At 42.5% G+C, this 21,851-nt stretch overlaps 1 protein-coding gene across 6 annotated transcripts in view; it reads left to right on the top strand.

The window, feature by feature from the left end:
* LOC137369997 (aspartyl/asparaginyl beta-hydroxylase-like) overlaps positions 1-21,851 on the top strand; it is a 295,423-nt gene that overhangs the window by 174,760 nt on the left and 98,812 nt on the right. For all 6 annotated transcript variants that reach the window (XM_068031905.1, XM_068031903.1, XM_068031904.1 and 3 more), the window contains one exon: positions 3,490-3,528. In XM_068031905.1, the coding sequence (XP_067888006.1) occupies positions 3,490-3,528 (39 nt within the window). The remainder of the gene's footprint in view (positions 1-3,489; positions 3,529-21,851) is intronic.

Below are 21,851 nucleotides of genomic sequence, written 5' to 3'. Positions count from 1 at the left end.
TCACAGCCTTACTCTCTGTCCAAATAGCACAATTCTTATTAATTATCTGTCTTTTCTAACATTAAAAATTTAAAAACAGTTCTGTGGACAATCCATTTTTATCCAAATTTAAAGTTTCAAAATTTGGATCGACAATGGTTGTAGTTCGATGGTACATTATGAAATTATGTCATGTTTAAATTAGTAAATTCAAGAGGGTACTGGATGTATATTTGGTATGAGAGTGAGAGATTGGTACCTAATGACACAGATATTACTTTTTGTGGTCAGTCATAAAAGACTGCCTGGGCGTAGCCAATTAAAGAAGCTCGAAAGAGTTGGATCAAATGCCCAGATTGAAACCAGCCAGATTTTCTCTGCGCCATGCCCAGTCAATCTTTTGCATTCAAGCACAGTAATGAGTAAAATCCTCTTTATTTTTTCAGAGGATCTGGCTATGACAGCATTTATTGCCCATCCTGAATTGCCACTGAGAAGGTGGTGGTGAGCTGCTTTCTTGAATCGCTGCAGTCCTTGGGGTGTAGGTACATAACAGTGCAGTTAAGAAGGGAGTTCCAGGATTTTCACCCCGTGACAGTGAAGGAATGGCGATAATAGTTACAAGTCAGGTTGGTATGTGGCTTGGAGGGGAACTTGCAGGTGGTGGTGTTCCTGTACATCTGCTGCCCTTGTCCTTCTAAGTGGTAGAGGTCGCGGGTTTGGAAGGTGCTGTCGAAGGAGCCTTGGTGAGTTGCTGCAATGCAACTTGTAGAAGGTACACACTACTGCCACTGTATGTCGGTGGTGGAGGGAGTGAATGTTGAAAGTGATGGATGGGGTGCCAATCAAGCAGGTTACAGAATCCTGGATGGTGTCGCACTTCTTGAGCGTTGTTAGAACAATGATCTGCAAAATGAGGGGTTCAACCAGTGCTCCTATCTGGTGCTACAGATGGAATCTTGTAAATACTGTAATACAAGTACAAGAAAAATTGGTCACTTGAGGATTTAAAACAGCAGAGCATCTTGCAAAATTCACGACACAATGAAGAATTATCTAAAGGTGCAGATCAGTTATAATTATCAGTCAATTCCACTATTGTCTGTCAGGACTTTTAATTAAAAATTTATATTGTTTTACAGATCTTTAAATCACCACAAAGACTTCAAAAACATTTGGACCAGGCCACTCTACATTCCACTATTAGTTTTTTTTAAATTTTATTTTTGTTCTTAACGCAGTCTCAATTATTGTGTGACTTCTGGGATCGAAGATAATGTGATGGCACACCCTAAGGAAATGTGGAATTTTTTTCCATCAATGCATAGTTTTTTTAAGTTGTGTGTGTATTTTTAAAATTTAATTTTCAATTTATGAATTCTGTAGGATACAGTGCAAAAGTTCTTGGTGTAAAAATCTAATCAATGTGACACTAATGACTGCCGTGGTGGATATTAGTGAGAAGCGTGTTACCAATCAGTTTACTGTGTTCTCATACAAAGTCTGCTCTCAAGTACTAATGAGTTAAGCTACACAAAGATAATATATACATCAAAATGAAAGACTAGTAATGTGTAAAATGATTTATTTTAATAAACCAGTATTAGAGTGGATTTCAATGAGTAGATGCAGTAAACTTAAAGATTCTATTTGAACAAAATGCAACCATTTTAACAGAAGAGATGCAGATTTAAACATATTAACTTAGTTTTTGTGCGGGGGTAGGGAAATGTTTGATTGAAAAGGTTGTTCTTAGTTCAAATTTAGCTTGAGTGCTACCTGTGTGAGAAGCAAAGTGAACCTTGCAGAACCTCAGTGTGAAGAGTGTTTAATCAGATCAGCATTGGTGTTTGTATAAAGCGGTTACAAATGGCAGGGAGATTTTAACTAATAACTTCAGTAAGAAGTGAGGTTTTTTTTTTAAGCTAAACTAAGTTTCCCATTAGAAATGTGATAAATGTTTCAGATTTAGCAATAAAACCTATCAACTGTGATATGCTGTCATCTATGTATATGCCTTGTAAATAGCCTTCTGGCTTAAAATGGACAAACTTAATGTATGGTACTCATTTTTATTAAAAGCAATGTATTAAGCTTGAAAAGCCATAAAGTTTGCGAGGGTTGGATATTTGGAAAGATGAATTAGCTACAAATCGGGAGAAGTTGCTAATCTACAATGTTAACAACAGTTGTTTTTAATAACCTATCATGTTTTTATTCTGGCCAAGGATCTCTGCTTATCCAGCTGACTTGACAGTCAAAAGTTTACATCTGCACTACTTGACTTTAAGCTAGCAATTCTAACTTGTCAAAAGCCATGCTGGCATCAAGGAATACCTTGCATTTGCAATTGATGTAATTTTATTCCGTTGCGTAAAGTGTTGGTCAAACCTGTCTAATGTAACATTGTGTTTTTGGATATGTCATTTGTCAGCAATAAAATTTCCTAGAATTACCTGCTTGAGTCTTTGTAGTTTTTTATGTAGGTACAGTGAACATAGTCATGCTCTGATTCAAATCTAACCATCAAACAGGGGATGTAAATGTTTTAGTATTTTACTGGTTGGAAAAATAATTAGAAATGCAAGTTCAGCCTCATTGCTACCTGCAGCTCTCGTGTACAAGACGTGAACCTTACAGAACCTAAGCTACTTACTCAGATTTCTACTCTGTACAGTTTTGTTTTGCTTTGACTACATATAACACTATTATGTATACTATGCTGTCATTTTATATTTTAAACCTCTGTAGGAAACATCATGTTTTAAATATTTTTTGAATCCTCTATCTCAAAATGAAGTTTAGGCCCAGTTCAGTAACTAGAGATATTTTACATGATGTGGTGGTTGATCTTCTGTTGTGCTGTTGGGGCCTGGTGATTTATACATATTCTAGCCATACACACACATTTCTCAACTTTAAAATGAAACACACATTCAAGTGACTTGCTTTTAAATATTTGCATAACTAATTACTTGCTATTTCCCAATCTCAGAGTAACCCCTAAGCTTTCAGTTCAAGTACTGCTCATGTATTGGGGGGTCTGTCGCAGTTAACAGAAAACTGGAATCACCCATGTTCCACCTCCAAACTATTGCTATCTTTTTTTGGGGGGGAGGGGCAAGGCAAGAAAAAAATCTGCCATAACCTCTATACCCCAAACTTCAGGACACTTGTCCCTCCTTGTCCTGGTTCTAACTGGTGAATAATTACAGTAAAATCTAGTGTTATAAGTTACAATGATGTGTGAGATGCTGCTGTTTTGCAAAAGCTATTTGTTTTAAATTATCAATATAGTTAGTTAGGTGTACGCCGCTCCCTTAGCTAAATGTATGGCCGTGACTTGCACATCAAATCTCTCAGTATGTTTTAGGCACTAAAAGATGGAACTAAAAATCCAATTTGCTGCATTGATTGCCATTTCAGATTTAAGCAAAAACACATTATACAACAATCTGCACTAGAAATGTATTTTCCTAAACCAATGAAATAATTTTTGTAATCTTCCAGACAAAAGATCTGACACTGAAGTGAAGAAGGAAGAGAAAGGTAAGCTTCATCTTATGTGCTAACTGCATAAGGCATCAATTATTTAGGGTGATTTAGCAATTGTTGTTAAGGGCATCGAAAATGTGTATCTTACTGGTACACAGAATGCAGTTGGTCAAAGTTACAGCCCTAGTCTTGTGAGATGAGCTCCCAACGACGTATTTGTGCCATCACTGAGACCGCCTATTTCTACCTCCGTAACACCCCCAACTTCTGCTGCTGAAACCCTCGTTCCTGCCTTCATTATCTCTAGACTTGGCTATCACAACGCAGTCCTGGCTGGTCTCCCACATTCTACTCTTCCTAAACTTAGTCATCAAAATTCTGCTGTCTGTGTCTTAACTCGCAAATCCCATTCATCTATCACCCCTGTGCTCACTGACCTACATTGGCTCCTGGTCAAGCAATATTTTGATTTTAAAATTCTCATCCTTGTTTTCAAATCCCTCCATGGCTTCACCCCTCCCCATCTCTCTAATCTCCTCCAGCCCCATAACCCTCCAAGATATCTGCACTCCTCTAATTCTGGCCTGTACTGCATCCCTGATTTTAATCGCTGCACCATTGGTGGCTGTGCCTTCGGTTGCCCAGGCCTTGAGCTCTGGAATATCCTCCCTATGCCTCACCACCTCGTTTTTCTCCTTTAAGACGCTTCTTAAAACCTATCTCTTTGACCAAGCTTTTGGTCATCTGACCTGATATCTCCTTTTGTGGCTCTGTGCCGTACTTTGTTTTATAATGTTTCTGTGAAACACCTTGGGACGTTTTATTATGTTAAAGGTGCTATATAAATATAAGTTGTGTGACCATTTTAGATTGATTTGATATGTTGTATTTATGCATTTAAAGTTACATGCCTGCTGCAATCACTATTCAACATTGGAAAAGGTTCTTAGACCACTTAAGGTCATTTGAAGTTTGCTATTTCAGAAAATAATTCTCATGTAGTTACTTAACTGCCTGGAGAATAATTTGCAAAATAAATATACTTAGTGAATTGAGTTGCAATTTAGTATTTTTTCATTAAAACTACACAGGTCACGGGGGATATAATAGAAGTGTTGAAAATTATGAAAGGATGGGGTAAAGTGGTTAAAAGCAGACTGTTTCCAGTAGTTCAGGGTCAAGAGTGAAGGGCTGTTAAATGATTAAATGCAAGAGATTTAGAGCAGGGCACAAGAAACTTCTTTATAGAGTTGTAAGGAAGTGGAATTCACATCCAGGGTTAGTGGTTGAGACGGATATAATGACAGTATTCAAGACTAGATTGAATAGGTGGATGAAGGGGTATGGGAACAGTTTGGATGTAGATGATTAGAACTGTTTGCTCATGTGGGAGGTATATGCCAACCTGGATGAATTGGAGTGAATGACCTGTTCCCTGTTGCAATTTCTGTGTGTATACATGCAAATATCAAATAGGTTGCCTTAAGCTAAACTGGGGGGGGGGGGAAAGTGGCCCTTTTTCACAATTATATTTGAGATTTTCACAGATGTGGGCATCTGTACTGTTAATATAATTACTGACTGCCAGTTTTGCAAACCTAGTTTGTGGTGAATAACTTGATTTGATTAAAAGGTAAATTTTGTAGGTACCTGGAATTGAGATGCAAAACTTGCAATCTTTTCACACTAGATGGCACTGTAAATTAATGAATGACTGCGCCCATTTTGTGCTTGATGTGTAAAATTGTATAGCCAATTTAAACATTTAAATCCAAGGTGTTTTTCATCTGTGCACTGCATATATGTAAGAGCATTACCATTGTTGTACAGTGCCATATCTACTTCTAGTGACACTTTTCTAGCAAACTAGCAGGGATGTGTACTTTAAAAGCTAAGTACACTTTGTTACACGCATTTATCTTTGGAGTTTAAAAAACAAACTCACATTTATCGTTGTGTGGATATCTCTTGAGTGGATGTCTGCATTGTCTATAGCATATGAACATTTCATAGTTTGAGTGAAAAGAGGACAAGCTGAAAATGTACAGGTCCATCAGCACGTGAAACATTCTCTGTGACTGACCATGGTGCATTATTCCTTCATTCTCCTCAAACTCTCTGCAAAGTTTGTCAGTTGATCACACTATCTACCTCCAATACCCCTCTCCTTTTGGCTGTGTGGAACTGCCGTAGTTTAGTTCCATCTTAATTCTCCAATTGTGGCAGAAGCATCTCCCCCTGTGGCTTCTTTTCCCATGCTGTACTGTTACTCCTGCAGTATCCCAATAATCTATCATCAGCCTCTTCCTCTTGCACATCCATATGCTTTCCCCTTGGGAATATCATCTGCAGCTTCCACATGTACTCCATTTTTCAATCCTTCCACTACCTCTGTGCTGTCAGACTACTTGTCCAAAATCTAGTTTAAAATGAGCATCAATTGCTCCAGCTTAACTTTGGGAGGACTGAAGCCATCATACTTTGCCCTGCCACAAACTCCACAACTTCACCATGGATTTCTTCTGTCTCCCCAGCCACTAGTCCAGGCTGAACCAAACTGTTACAACCTCAGCATCCGATTGAACTTGAGCTGAGCTTCCAATCAATATCCTACTTCCATCTCCCTGTAATGTCACACACCTTAACTCCTTCCTTAGCCCATTGGTTGCTGAAGCCCTCATTCATGCCTTTTTCACCTCCAGACTCTCTTGTCTTGATGTTCTGGCTGGCCTCCCATCCTCCACCCTTAATAACTTCAGCTCATCTATAATTTGAGCTTTGCATCCTATCCTGACACCAAGTTCAGCTTTTGAATCATCCTAGTCATCACTGGCTTATGTTGGTTCTCAGTTTTCCAACACCTCAGATTTAAAATTCTCGTCTTATTTATAAATACCTTAACAGCCCTACTGCTTCCTATCTCTGTATCCTCCTTCAGCCCTACACTTACCTCTCTTTCTTTCTTCTGATACCAGCCTCTTGTTTATTCCCCCACCCTCCCTTTACTACATCATTGACTGCTATTCCTTCAGCCATTTAGGTCCCACACTCTGGTGTTCCCTTCCTAAACCCAGCTCCTCCGCCTCCTCCTTTTTAGACACTCTTTATAATCAACCTCAATGATAAAGATTTCAGTCATCCCTCGTAATCTCTTTGGCACAGTGTAAGTTTTTCCTCATGCCTCAACATTTTTTTAAATGTTAAATCGTCTATATAAATGATTATTGTGTGACTGGTATCAACAATTTATAAACAAGTTGATCTCAGAAGTGTGTTTCCTTGCTGGTTACATACAGTAACCTTGCTGCCACCTTTTCTTTTAAATATAATTTTACATGAATATGTACTGTGCAAAGTGGACATAGAGTGGAGAGATTAGAGCAACATAAATGTAATAATGCTATGCATGGAAGACTACACATTGAATTTTACTGACTTTGTTCCTTTTGTTTTCTTTTAATTGTGAAGGTTATGCAACTGTATTGCTTTGGACCTTTACAGTTTGGAAATGGCGAACTAAGTGGCCTTTCTGGCTGTTGCACCTGATGTTATTATTTACCATACTGATCATCAGTTTAGTGCAATAAATTAGGTGGTGCTGCATGATGGTTACAGGTATCCTTGCAGCGGATGAAAGAGCTCAGCATTTTCCTCCTCTGATCCAGATTCTGAGAAGGGAGGTTAGCACAGTCATTCCCAGGTGGGTTTGCCAGGGTCTGCAGGAGTGGGCAGTATCTTGGATGGTGCAGCCAAATGGGGAATGTTAACACCTGATCTCCTTGACATGTGAGTACCATGTAAAGGATGGCATACTGTGATTGAAATGCTTCTGAAGCATTTCAGTTAGGCCAGTGTTCACATCTCGTGATGCCACTGGGGATCTTCTGGTACAGATCAACTTTGATCTGAATGTCACCTGATCTGAGCTTTTTCTAGGGGCTGGGGTGTCTCTCCAATTTCTGCTTGCCCAATTTTGATTTCCAGAATTGAAATCAGCTGTGAGGCGGGATGATATGTTGGAAGGTTCATCAAATGAGGCCATATGGATCGAGCCAAGGAACAAAAAAGGGGCAATCATGTTTCTATGCGTGTAAGATAGACTCCCAAACAGTCAGAGGGAGATAGAAGAGCAGATATGTAGGCAAATCTGAGAGGTGCAAAAACCATAGGGCCGTAATAGCAGGGGATTTTAACTACTCCAATGTTAACTGGGAAAGTTTTAGTGTGAAAGGAATTGAGGGAGCAGAATTCTTGAGGTGCATTCAGGAGAACATTTTAGCCCATGTAGCCAGTATGTAGCAAGTCTAACAAGAGAGGGCGCAGTTTTAGACTTTGTTTTGGGAAATGAAGATGGGCAGGTGGAAAGAGTGGCAGTGGGAGAGCATTTTGATAGTAGTGATCATAATTCAGTCAGTTGTAACATAATTATGGAAAAAGACGAGGATAGAACAGGAGTTAGAGTTCTCGATTGGGGCAAGGCCAATTATACTAAACTGAGGAGTGATTTAGTGACAGTGGACTGGAAACAGCTACTTGAAGGTAAATCAGTGTCAGAGCAGTGGAAAGCAATCAAAGGGGAGATTCAACGGATTCAGAGTAAACCTGTTCCCACAAAGGAAAAGGGTGGGACGGCCAACTCTAGATCCCCATGGATGTCAAGGAGCTTACAGGGTAAGATAAGGTGAAAAGGAAAGCTTATGTCCAACACTGAGAACTCAATACTACGGAAAGCTAAGGAAGTGGAAGGGTGAAATCAGAAAGGAAACTAAGAAAGCTGAGAGGGCATGAATGAATACTGGCAAGCAAAATCAAGGTGAAGCCAAAGATGTTTTATCAACACATTAAAAGTAAGAGGATAACTAAGGAGAGAGTAGGCCCTGTGAAAGACCAAAAAGGTAACCTATGCGTAGGGGCGGAAGACGCAGGTATGGTTCTTAATGAATACTTTGTGTCTGTCTTCACAAAAGAGGGGGACAATGCAGATATCGTAGTTAAGGAAGAGGGGTGTGAAGTATTGGATGTGATAAACATAGGGAGGGAGGAAGTATTAATGGGATTAGCATCCTTGAAATCACCAGGGCTGGATGAAATATACCCCAGGCTGTTAAAAGGAGCAAGAGAGGAAATAGCAGAAGGTCTGACCATTATTTTCCAGTCTTCACTGGATACAGGTGTGGTGCCAGAGGATTGGAGGACTGCTAACGTGTATCTCTGTTTAAAAAGGAGGCGAGGGATAGACCAAATAATTACAGGCCAGTCAGTCTAAGCTCAGTAGTGGGCACGTTATTGGAATCAATTCTGAGAGACAAGATAAACTGTCACTCAGAAAGGCACAGCTTATTCAAGGATAGTCAGCATGGATTTGTTAAGGGAAGATCTTGTCTGACCTACTTAATCAAATTTTTTGAAGAAGTAACAAGAAAAATTGATGAGGGTAATGCAGTTGATGTGGTCCACATGGATTTTAGCAAGACTTTTGACAAAGTCCCACATGGTAGACTGGGTTTAAAAAAAAAAGCCCATGGGATCCTGGGAAATGTAGCAAGGTGGATACAAAATTGGCTCAGTGGCAGGAAACAAAGAGTAATTGTTGACCGGTGTTTTAGCGACTGGAGGGCTGTTTCAAGTGGCATTCTGCAGGGCTCAGTTCTGGGTCCCCTACTTTTTCTGGTATATATTAACAATTTGACGTAAATGTAGGGGGCATGAATAAGAGGTTTACAGAGGACACAAAGCTTGGCTGTGCGGTAGATAGCGAGGAGGATAGCTGTAGGCTGCAGAAAGATATCGATGGACTGGTCAGATGGGCAGAAAAGTGGCAAATGGAATTTAGCCCAGAGAAGTGTGGCCACGGGTGAGGTACCGGAAGACTGGAGGATAGCTAATGTTGTGCCTTTATTTAAGAAGGACAGCAGGGATAAGCCAGGGAACTACAGGCCAGTGAGCCTTACGTCAGTGGTGGAAAAGTTATTGGAAGGGATTCTGAAAGACAGGATTTATATGCATCTGGAAAGGCATGGTCTGTTTAGGGATAGTCAGCATGGCTTTGTGCGTGGGAAATCATGTCTCACAAATTTGATTGAGTTTTTGGAGGAGGTGACCAAGAGGATTGACGAGGGCAGGGCGATGGACGTTGTCTACATGGACTTCAGCAAGGCCTTTGACAAGATCCTGCATGGTAGGCTGGTCCAGAAGGTTCAAACACATGGGATCCAGGGTGAGCTAGCAAATTGGATACAAAATTGGCTTGGTGATAGGAGGCAGAGGGTGGTAGTGGAGGGTTGCTTTTCAGATTGGAGGCCAGTGACCAGTGATGTGCCGCAGGGATCGGTGCTGGGCCCTCTGTTATTTGTCATATATATTAATGACTTGGATGTGAATGTAAGGGACATGATTAGTAAGTTTGCAGACGACACCAAAATTGGTGGTATAGTGGACAGTGAAGAAGGTTGTCTAAGGTTACAACAGGATATAGATCAACTGGGAAAGTGGGCAAGGGAGTGGCAAATGAAATTTAACACAGACAAGTGTGAAGTGATGCATTTTGGGAAGTTAAACCAGGGGAGGACATATGCAGTGAATGGCAGGGCCCTGGGGAGTGTTGTTGAGCAGAGACACCTGGGGGGGGGAGGAAAATAGTTCCCTGAACGTGGCAACACAGGTAGACAGGGTGGTGAAGAAGGCGTATGTCATGCTTGCCTTCATCAGCCGAGGCATTGAGTACAAGAGTTGAGACGTCATGTTACAGTTGTACATAACGTTGGTTAGGCCGCATTTGGAGTACTGTGTGCAGTTCTGGTCGCCGCACTACAAGAAAGATGTGATTAAGCTAGAGAGGATGCAAAAAAGATTCACCAGGATGTTGCCTGGTTTGGAGGGCTTGAGTTATAAAGAGAGATTGGATTGGCTGGGTCTGTTTTCCCTGGAGCGAAGGAGGTTGAGAGGGGACATGATAGAGGTATATAAAATTATGAGAGGCATAGATAGGATAGATAACCATAGTCTGTTTCCCATGGTAGGGGTGACTAAAACTAGAGGGCATAGATTTAAGGTGAGAGGGAGGAGGTTGAAAGGGGATCAAAGGGGTAAATTTTTCACACAAAGAATAGTGGGTATCTGGAATGAGCTGCCTGAGGAGGTGGTGGAGGCAGGAACAGTAGCGACATTTAAGAGGCATCTGGACAGGTACTTGAATGAGCAAGGCATAGAGGGATATGGAATTAATGCAGGCAGGAGGGATTAGTATAGATAGGCATTATGGTCGGCATGGACGCTATGGGCCGAAGGGCCTGTTCCTATGCTGTGCGACTGTATGACTCTGACTCTGATGCATTTGGGGAGGTCAAACAATGCTAAGGAATACACGATTAATGGGAAAATACTGAGAAGTGTAGAGGAAGTGAGGGACCATGGAGTGAATGTCCACAGATCCCTGAAGGTAGCAGGACAGTTCGATAAGGTGGTTAAGAAGGCATATGGAATCCTTCCCTTTATTACCAAAGGTATAGAATATAAGAGCAGGGAGGTTATGCTGGATCTGCAGAAATCATTGGTTCGGCCACAACTTGAGTACTGTGTGCTGTTCTGGTCACCTCATTACAGAAAGGATATAATTGCACTAGAGAAGGTACAGAGGAGATTTAAGAGGATGTTGCCAGGACTGGAGAATTGCAGTTATGAAGAAAGATTGGATAGGCTGGGGTTGTTCTCCTTGCAACAGAGAAGGCTGAGGGGCGATCTGATTGAAATGTACAATATCTTGAAGGACCTGGATAGAGTGGATGTGAATGGCCTATTTACCTTAGCAGAGAGGTCAGTGACTAGGGGCCATAGATTTAGAAAGTTTTAAGGCACAGAAAGAGGCCTCTTGGACCATTGTGTCTGTGCTGGCTGAAAAATGATCCACCTATCCTAATCCCACCTTCCAGCATTTGGTCCATAGCCCTGCAGATTACAGTACTTGAGGAGCATATCCAGACTCCTTTTGAATTAGTTGAGAGTTTCTGCCTCAACAAACCTTTCAGTCAGTGAGTTCCAGACACCCACCACCCTCTGGGTGAAAAGGTTTTTCCTCATCTCCCCTCTTAATTCTTTTTGCCAAACACTTTAAATCTGTGCCCCCTCGTCACTGACTTCTCTGCTGAGGTGAATAGGCCCTTCACCTCCACTCTATCCAGGCCCTTCAAAATTTTGTACATTTCAATCAGATCTCCTCTCAGCCTTCTCTGTTCCAAGGAGAACAACCCCAGCCTATCCAATCTTTCCTCATAGCTGAATTTTTCCGGTCCTGGCAAGATCCTGGTAAATCTCCTCTGTACCTTCTCTAGTGCAATTACATCCTTTCTGTAATGAGGTGACCAGAACTGCACACAGTACTCAAGTTGTGGCCAAACCAATGAGTTATACAGTTCCAGCATAAACTCCTGCTCTTGTATTCTATACCTCGGCTAATAAAAGAAAGGATTCCATATGCCTTCTTAACCACCTTATCGACCTGACCTGCTACCTTCAGGGATCTGTGGACATTCATTCCAAGGTCCCTCACTTCCTCTACACTTCTCAGTATTTTCCCATTAATCGTGTATTCCTTTGCCTTGTTTGACCTCCCCAAATGCATCAAATCTGGGGTCTGGAACTCACTGCCTGAAAGGATAATAGAGGCAGAAACCCTCAACTCATTTAAAAGGAGTCTGGATATCCACCTCAAGTGCCGTAACCCACAGGGCTACGGACTAAATGCTGGAAGGTGGGATTAGACTGGGTGGTTCGTTTTTTGGCCTGTACAGACACGATGGGCCAAGTGGCCTCATTCTGTGCGCTAAACCTTCTATGATTCTAATTGAATGGTTAGAGTTTTGCTGTAAAGACCACCCAAATCTCCAAACCTGTCTCGAGGGATATGTTGAAGAGTTGGGAAAAGGAGCCTTGACAATAACCTCCGAAGTGAGGTTTGCTACCTCTCTCTGCAGATGTTGGGGTGTGGCTGCGGGTGGGAGGATCCAGACCATCTCACAAGCACCCTAACCTATAACATGCTTCCACTGGTCCCCTTTTCCTCCAAGCAGGTCAGCTCTGGATTTTCTGGTGAAACTCATTTGCTAATCGTGGGCTCGAGACAAAATAGGTAATTCCATCTGACACACAGGCTCATAAAATCCTAAGGGCTATCAGGAAACTGAAGTAGCAGAAACACCTTTAAACAACCCAGTTGTATAGACCTTTTAAATTCCTTCAGTGCCTGTAAATCTGCCCAAGGCTTGACCCAGGCAAGTTTCAGTGGTATACTGGAGATAGTGTCCAGCATACATCTGGGCTGAAAAAGGCATTGGCGCCCTTCTAAACCCCCGACTGAATAGGCTTTGAAACCCCAGCCTGCTTCTAGTGGAATCTACAGATAACAGTCCCAGGCTCAACTAAAATATCGGGTATGGCTGGAACCAAGCAAGAATGCAGCAAAGCTTATTTGCACCGGATTTTTGTTTCCTCTTCCATTTTGCTACGTCCCAAGATCAAGGCAGTAATGAAATGAAAATCACTCCATCTTTGTGTCCAAATCCCTTCAGAGTCTCAACCATCTCCATCACGGTAACCTCCTCCAGCCTCTTTCCCCTGCCCCAACTTTCTCTTCCTCTGACTTCAGCACTTTGTACCTTCCTGTTTCCAACCCACCCCCTCACCCCACTCTATTTACCTCATGTTGACTTCTATACCTTCAGCCATCTAGGTTTCATATTTTAATTTTTCTCTCTAATTCTTTCCAGATCCTTCAGCTTCTTTAAGACCAAGCTTTTGGTTACCCCCCTCCCAGTGTTTCCTTTGGTTTGCCATCTGTTTCTCGTCACAACTCTGAAGCGTCTTTGGTTGCTTTCTGCATTAAGGGCACTATATAAAGGCAAACAGTTGTGTGGTGGCCCTTAGAGGTGTGTAGGTAAGAGATTTGCTGGGTGGTAGGAGATGGTGCTGATGGTGCAGGGGTGGTGAGTTGAAAAGGATGCTGGGATTGAGTTGAGCGACAGAGTGGATAGGGGAGGCAAAGAGAAAGCAAAATAGGTCAGTTAGGGGGACTACTGGGTCAGGATGTTCAGTAAGAACTATGGTAGGTGCAGTGAAGGATGCTTAGGTGAGGGAGAGGCAGGCAATAAGCCCGTTTGGAACGGACATGAAACCAGGATGGGCAGTGTGTTCACTGGGCCAGAAAGCAAGGTAGCATGGAGGTAATCAGTTGGGGAAGCATGCAAGGCAGAGATGGAGAGGAGGGATGTAGGGGTATGCAGAACAGATACAGGGGGGGTAGGGTGAGGAGTAGAAAGATGGCAGAGAGCAAGACAATGAGGATGGAGAGACGCAAGTGCTTGGATCTGTGAGTCAGCCATTTTGCATGCACAGTGGAGCCTGGAAAAACACAAATGAAGACATTAGAGATTAAGAACCTATTCTTGACAAGAGCACTGCTGACCCAATTTGAGCACTTAATTTTATTTGGCCTGAAATTCCTCACTGAAAACAATCATTATTCTTTCTACACTCACAGACTCACTGGGTTTTCTTCTAAGACTATACCTATTGCATTTGCTGAAATCTGTACTGAAAATGAATTGCTTTGTTTCTATCTAATTGCAGTGGTGAAAATTTAACTTTCTGTCAAATTCTTCAATTTAGTGGCACTTTCAGATAGTTCTGTGTGTGGCTTTTTGAATGATTTCCACAAATGACTTATTCACGGAAGCATTTTTGAGGGGTTTCTTCTTTCTCCCACCTTCCTTTTCACCCAGGTTCATGTGGGATGTTTGTTGGGTAAGGATATTGAGAGATATAGAGCAAAAGTAGGTAAAAGAACTGGAGATGCAGATCAGCCATGATCTAATTGAATGGTGGAATAGACTCAAGGGGCTGAATGACCAGCTCCTGGTCCTACATTCATGTATATACTAGGGGTCTTCCTGTTGGGTAGTATTGATATCCATATAAATCACCAGTAAATCAGGAAGCACTTTTTCATACAGTCTACATTTCTTGTGTGTGAGCCTAGGCAGTAATTATTAGCAAGTCATTTAACTACTGGGGCATCCGTTATTTGATTCTGTAGTGACTTGTGTATACATCGCGCATACTCTTCCTTTGCAGCAAGAGTCACTGCCTACAAATTTTCCCAGCTACAATCAACAAATTCACCCATTACCCAAGATGAACTTGGGTGTTCTGTGTGCTTCAGTACCATAGCAAGTGGTGGTTCACCCACTGGCCCATCAGGGCAGCAGTTCTTTTCCACATTTTTAATTTTAAGTTTCATTGCTTGTCTTTTGTCTGTGCAAATTTTCCTGAACGAAAATTGAATATTGGTTTAAATGACCTGGTAAATTGTACTTAAAAATATTTCTGTAGTTGCTTTGCTTAATTGGTTATCTTGAGAGTACTGCATTTTGAATTGTTGCATGTAGTTAATTTAAAAAAAAAATTACACTACCTCCTCAGATTTGTTTTAATAAATGCATATCTCAATTTTCATATTTTGTTCCCAAGAGGTTTAAGTAGTTAATTTAAAGCAAAATGTTTTCATGAAGTCATGAAATAATTCTAAGCTGTTATAGCTACTGCAAAGTTACCTTTTTAAACTGTTATTATTAAACTCCTGGTTGAAGATGGAGAATTTTTGGACTGAATTTTCTGGCAGGAGTCGGGACCCCGATGTCTGGACCATATGCAGGACTCGACCCTGATTGTGTCTGAGTCCCGCCAGCCTGTGCGATCTTCCCAGAGGCAGCCAATTAGCAGGTCATCTCTGGGAACCACATCCAATTAGGGATGGTGGGTGGACTGCACAGGTGGGAAGGTGGCCGGCCGCACCACCAGGAGAGATAGGAGCTGCAGATGTAAGTCGGGGGACCATAAGGGTGTCTCAAGATGGAGGTGCCCTCTGAAAACTTCTAAAATTGTTAAAAAATTAATGTGACCAGAGATGCCAGGCCATCATTGTGGAGGGGAATCACTTTCACTGGATGCGTTCGCGGCTGTGGACTGATGATCACCATGGCTCCAGGAAGGGGGGGCGGGTTGGGAGGATGGATTTAAAGGAGGCGTTGATGGTCCCGAACCTCCTGCTGGGAGGCTGTCCCTAGAGAGCCGGTGGGCTCTGCACACGGAGGGGTCACTCCAACAGTGGGAGAATCCCATCTCCATCAAAAAATGCTTCCTAATTGAGCCCTTAAGTGGCGAAATTGGCTGCCCGCCTCTGGAGCGGGCTCCTGACTCTACCCACCCATGGGAAGTTACCCTAGAAACAGGAATGCATTGAAGAGCAATCCTGATGTGGCTCCCCTTATTTTCCCGCGCTCCCACCTTGTCTCCACGGGGCTGGGAAAATTTAGCCCGTAGTTTCTGAACCAAATCTAATTTTGAGAAATTGTTTCTCATGCATTTTCCTATATTGAAAAATATTTTTTAGATAATCGTCTGTACAAAATCACAATTGGCTGGCTAAAGGTAGTCTGAATTGCCACTACCCAGTGTAGAGTGAGTCATGTAGACCAGCAATCTCCTGATCTGTTTGTGTTGAGTTGGTTGATCTTAGCTGGGTCGACCATAGGGCCACTAGGACTGCCCTCCGAGTACTGGACTAGATTTAAAAAGTCTGCTTGGGTTCCCACTACTGATTTATAGCCCTAGATTCTAGCTGAAGAATAGGATAAGGTTCAGTTGTAATGTGGCTGTTACATTACCTAGTCACATGCTGTCTAGATTTATACATGTAGAGTACTAATATGGGCAAGGTACCAGGAAGCTTTTCATTCTGTCATAGCCCTCCTGCTGTTCTATTACTGCTGCCTGGCTGCTGACAGCAAGGTCATAAATGATGTGTATCACAAATTGGAAAATACCAGTCATTTAAAACAATGGTCCTGGGATGTGGGTGACGTTGGCGACGCTGTATTTATTGCCCATTCTTGGTTGCCCTGAGGTGGTAATGGTTGGTTTTCTCCCAGAACCACTGCAGTCCCTTATGGTGATGGTGCTCCCATAGTGATATTTGATAGGAAATTCCATGATTTTGTTCCAGTGATGAAGAAACAGTGATATATGCCTAAGTTAGGCTAGTGTGACTTGGAATTGATTGTGCTCCTTGATGGTCAAGGTCACAGGGTTAGGAGCTTTTGTCAAAGTAAATTAGTGAATTGTTGCATATATACAGCATCGCAGTGTACCAGTGATGGAGAGAGTGGGTATTGAGTCTAGTGGCAGTGGTGCCAATCAAGTGGACTGCTTTGTCCTTGATGATGATGAGTTTCTTGAGTGTTGTCACAACCACACTCACACAGGCAAGGGGGAGTCTTCAGCACAATCCCATCTTGAGCTTTGTAGATGGTGGAGACGCATTGCAGAGTTAGGGGGTGAGCCACTTATCAAAGTACTCTGACTCTGCCCTGATCTTGTATCAGTGATATTGCTGGCCCTGTAAATTTCCTGTTTATTTCATATTTTTTGTAGTTTTTCAAACAGTTAATACTGAACAGGCCTTATAAACATCAGCTTGGTTCTCTCATTTCACGAGTCGGCCAAAGGTGGTGGCTGCTTTCCCTAAGCATGTATCAAGCTCTACATCGAGGGACAGATTGTCTGTCACCACGGACCCAAGGTAGCAGAATGTGCTAACCACTTCCAGTGGAGTGTTGTTTAGTGTGGCGGAGACGCAACACCTTGTCCCACGACCATGGTCTTCTTGACATTTATAGTGAAGGAAAACAAGTTACAGATATGCAAGAGACAGTCCATGAGTCTTTGTAGCTGAGTTTCCTTGTGTTCTCAGCACCTTGCTGTATGGCTGTGAAACATGGGCAGCTACAGCTACCAGGAAAAGAAGCTCAGTAATTTCCATCTTTGCTCTCTATGGCACATTATGGGTATATTCTGGCAGGGCAAAATCACAAATGCAGCAGTCACTCCCAAGTATGTTCTCACTAATCAAACAAAGGTGGCTTCAGTGGATTGGACACGTCTGCAGGATGGAAGACGGTTGCATACCCAAGGACCTTCTGTATGGTGAGGTGGGGCGCCCAAGCTCCTCTTCAAGGATGCTTGCAAGTGTGACATGAAGACCTTAAATGTCGACTGTTGCACCTGGGAGTCACTGGATGGCAAAAGATTGAAATGGCGACACATCCTGTGGACTGGTGTGCACTAACATGATGACCAGTTGCTACAGCAGCTTGACAACAGGCCCCAACGTCAAAAAGAACAATTCACAGCATCACTTGGTAGCTTCATGTGCGGCACCTGTGGCAGAACGTGCCTGTCAAGGATTGGCCTTCACAGCCATCAGCAAAAGTGCACCAAGAGAAGACACCCACCTAAATGGATTGTTTGCAGCATGTCCATCATCATTCGTAGATGGAAGGATGCCAGCCAACATTGAACACTGATTCAGGCCTTCTCTTCATTTTTTTTAATCAGTTAGAAGAATTAGGATTAACTTAATGCTTGTGTTTTTTGGCCAACTCGTACCTAAATATTGTGTTACGACCAGGTGAGAAAGGGGTCTAGGGTTCCCTCTCAGCCTTCACATGGTCTTACCGTAACAGGGTTAATTTTAAACAGACCATGTTTTTAGCTCCCCCTTGGTGAATCCTTGTTCACTGTTTTCCAATTATAAAGCAAAGAAACCAGCACAAGCAGATTTTCTTAGGTTTAAAGAAGAAAAGTTTAAATTTATTAAACTTAAACTCTAATTCGGTTGATGCCTATGGATACATGATGCACCCACGCTAGCATGCATACACAATACACACATGCAAATAGAGACAGAAAAGAGCAGAAGAAAAATAAAGTGGAAGAAGTTTGAGGCAATATTTGAAGACTTTTGTTACGGTTCTTTGAGCTCACTGTAGAGTCCTTGATTGTAGGTAGATATTGCTTTATGTTGGGGCCCAGTATTCTTCTTAAACCTTTTTCGCCGTAGGAGACTTTTCTCTCTTGGGGTTCATGTGTCTTCAGTGGATTCAGAGGCTAATGAGAAAGAGATGGGAGCAGACAGGAACAATCTTCAGTCCAGGAGCAAACATACTTTCTCAGTTCAAACTCTCTCTGGCTAGTTCAAAAGACCCTGGAACAGCCAGTTAGTCATGTGACCAGCTGGTCTAACCAATCCTGGATTGTATCACCTTAGCAGTCTCTGGAATGTTCCTCTTGCACACAATATCTGGTGATCAAGGTCCATTGTGGGTTGAATGTGTCAAGGAATGGTCCTTTGTCCTTCCAAGCACCAGCTGTTAATATTCAAATGTCTTTTCCAGCCACGGCTGATCTGTTTAACAAGTCATTTCCTCGCTCCAGCTACATTTTAAAATCCGTGTCCATGACAAAATTAATGTGCCTCATCTTGGCAGGTGGGGGCCTAGCATGACAGTTGAAAGTTTTTGTTTAAATGGTAAGACTTGATCGGGTCACTGGAATGCTGGCTTCTTCAGCGCAAGGGGCTGAATTAACACCAGTTGGTCTCATTGTTAACCCCGGGTGTTAGATTAAGTCAGTTACTTCATACTATCCAGTATTAAACTCCACAGATTCACAGAATTGTTACAGCACAGAAATAGGCCATTTGGCCCATCGTGTCTGCGCTGGCTCTCCGAAAGAGCAATTTACCTAGTGCCACTCCCTGGCTGCTGCCTCGTAGCCCTGCACATTCTTCCATTTCGGATAACAGTCCAATTCCTTTTTGAATGCCTTGATTGAACCTACCTCCACCAAACTCTCAAGCAGTGCATTCCAGATCTTAACCAGTCACTTGAAAAAGTTATTCCTCATGTCGCCATTGCTGCTTTTGCCAAATTACCTTAAATCTGTGCTCTCTTGTTCTCGAGCCTTCCACCAGTGTGATCAATATTTCCCTGTCCAGACCCCTCATAATTTTGAATACCTCTATCAAATCTCCTCGCAACTTTCTCTTCTCCAAGGAAAACAGTCCCAACTTCTCCAGTCTATTCACATAACTGAAGTTTCTGATCCCTGGAACCATTCTCATGAATCTTTTCTGCACTGTCCACAAAGTCTTCACATCTTTCCTAAAGTTTGGTGCACAGTACTGGACACTGGACACCAGTTTAGGCCAAACCAGTGTTCTATATAATTTTAATATAACTTCCCTGCTTTTGTACTTTATGTCCCAATTAGTGAAACTTAGGATACTGCATGCTCTATTAACCGTTCTCTCGACCTGTCCTGCCATCTTCAATGATTTATGCACATATACACTCAGGTCCCTCTGCTCCTTCACTCTCTTTAGAATTGCACCCTTTATTTTACATTGTTTTGCCGCATTCTTCCTGCCAAAATGAATCACTTCACACTTCTCTGCATTAAATTTCATCCGCCACTTATCTGCCATTCCACCAACTTGTCTACGTCCTTTTGAAGTTCTACGATATCCTCGCAGTTCACAATACTTCCAAGTTTTGTATCATCCACAAATTTTGAAATTGTGCCCTGTACACCAAGGTCTAGGTCATCAATATATATATAAGGAACAGCAAGAATCCTAACAACGACCCTTGGGCAACTCCACTAGAAACCTTCCTCCAGTCTGAAAAACATCCATTAACCACTACTCTCCGTTTCCTGTCACTTAGCTAATATCCAAGTTGCTTTTATTCCATGAGTTATAACTTTGCTGACAAGACCGTCGTGCAGGATTTTATCAAATGCTTTTTGGAAGTCCGTGTACACTACGTCATCAGCATTACCCTGATAAACTTTCTCTGTTACCTCATCAAAAAAACTCTAAGTTAGTTGAACATGATTTGCCCTTCACAAATCTGTGCTGGCTTTCCCTAATTAGCCCACATTTGCCCAAGTGATTATTTCAAGAAGCTTCCCCACCACCGAGGTTAAACTTACTGGCCTGTAGTTGCTGGGCTTATCTTTACACTCTTTCTTGAATAAGGGTGTAACATTTGCAATTCTCCAGTCCTCTAACACCAACCCCGAATCTAAGGAAGACTGGAAAATTATGGCCAGTGCCTCCGCAATTTCCATTTTCACTTCCCTCAGTATCCTTGGATATATCTTATCTGGTCCTGGTGCCTTATCAACTCTAAGTACAGCTAGCCTATTCAATACCTCCTCCTTATCAATTTTAAACCCTTCAAGAGTCTGAATCACCACCTCTTTCACCCTGACCTGTGCTGCAGCATCTTCCTTGGTAAAGACAGATGCAAAGTATTTATTTAATAACTCAGTCATGTCCTCTGCCTCCATATGTAAATCCCCTTTTTGGTCCATAATTGGCCCCACTTCTCCTTTCACCATCCTTTTACTATTGCCTGTTATATGCCTATAAGAAGACTTTTGGACTCCCTTTTATATTAGCTGCCAGTCTCTCTTCATACTCTCTCTTTGCTTCTCTTACTTGCTTTTTCACTTCACCTCTGAACCTTCCATATTCTACCTGGTTCTCAGTTGTATTATCCACCTGACGTCTATCATAAGCACATTTTTTCTTCATCTTAATCTCTATTTCTTTCATCCGCCAGGGAGCTCTGGATTTGTTTGGCTTACCTTTCCCCTTCGTGGGAATACTTCTCCAGTAAAGACGAGTGAGTAGTGATTATTACTCTAATGGGCCCTTTCACATTCGAGAACCACTTCCATTATAAGTAACATCTCTTTCTTTTTGGGCCTCCTTATCTCGAGAGACAATGGATACGCGCCTGGAGGTGGTCAGTGGTTTGTGAAGCAGCGCCTGGAGTGGCTATAAAGGCCAATTCTGGAGTGACAGGCTCTTCCACAGGTGCTGCAGAGAAATTTGTTTGTTGGGGCTGTTGCACAGTTGGCTCTCCCCTTGCGCCTCTGTCTTTTTTCCTGCCAACTACTAAGTCTCTTCGACTCGCCACAATTTAGCCCTGTCTTTATGGCTGCCCGCCAGCTCTGGCGAATGCTGGCAACTGACTCCCACGACTTGTGATCAATGTCACACGATTTCATGTCGCGTTTGCAGACGTCTTTATAACGGAGACATGGACGGCCGGTGGGTCTGATACCAGTGGCGAGCTCGCTGTACAATGTGTCTTTGGGGATCCTGCCATCTTCCATGCGGCTCACATGGCCAAGCCATCTCAAGCGCCGCTGACTCAGTAGTGTGTATAAGCTGGGGATGTTGGCCGCTTCAAGGACTTCTGTGTTGGAGATATAGTCCTGCCACCTGATGCCAAGTATTCTCCGAAGGCAGCGAAGATGGAATGAATTGAGACGTCGCTCTTGGCTGGCATACGTTGTCCAGGCCTCGCTGCCGTAGAGCAAGGTACTGAGGACACAGGCCTGATACACTCGGACTTTTGTGTTCCGTGTCAGTGCGCCATTTTCCCACACTCTCTTGGCCAGTCTGAACATAG

Source organism: Heterodontus francisci, chromosome 5 (genome assembly GCF_036365525.1).
Source record: "Heterodontus francisci isolate sHetFra1 chromosome 5, sHetFra1.hap1, whole genome shotgun sequence".
NCBI classification, from domain to species: Eukaryota; Metazoa; Chordata; class Chondrichthyes; order Heterodontiformes; family Heterodontidae; genus Heterodontus; species Heterodontus francisci.
This window is presented reverse-complemented; position numbering and strand designations above follow the sequence as displayed.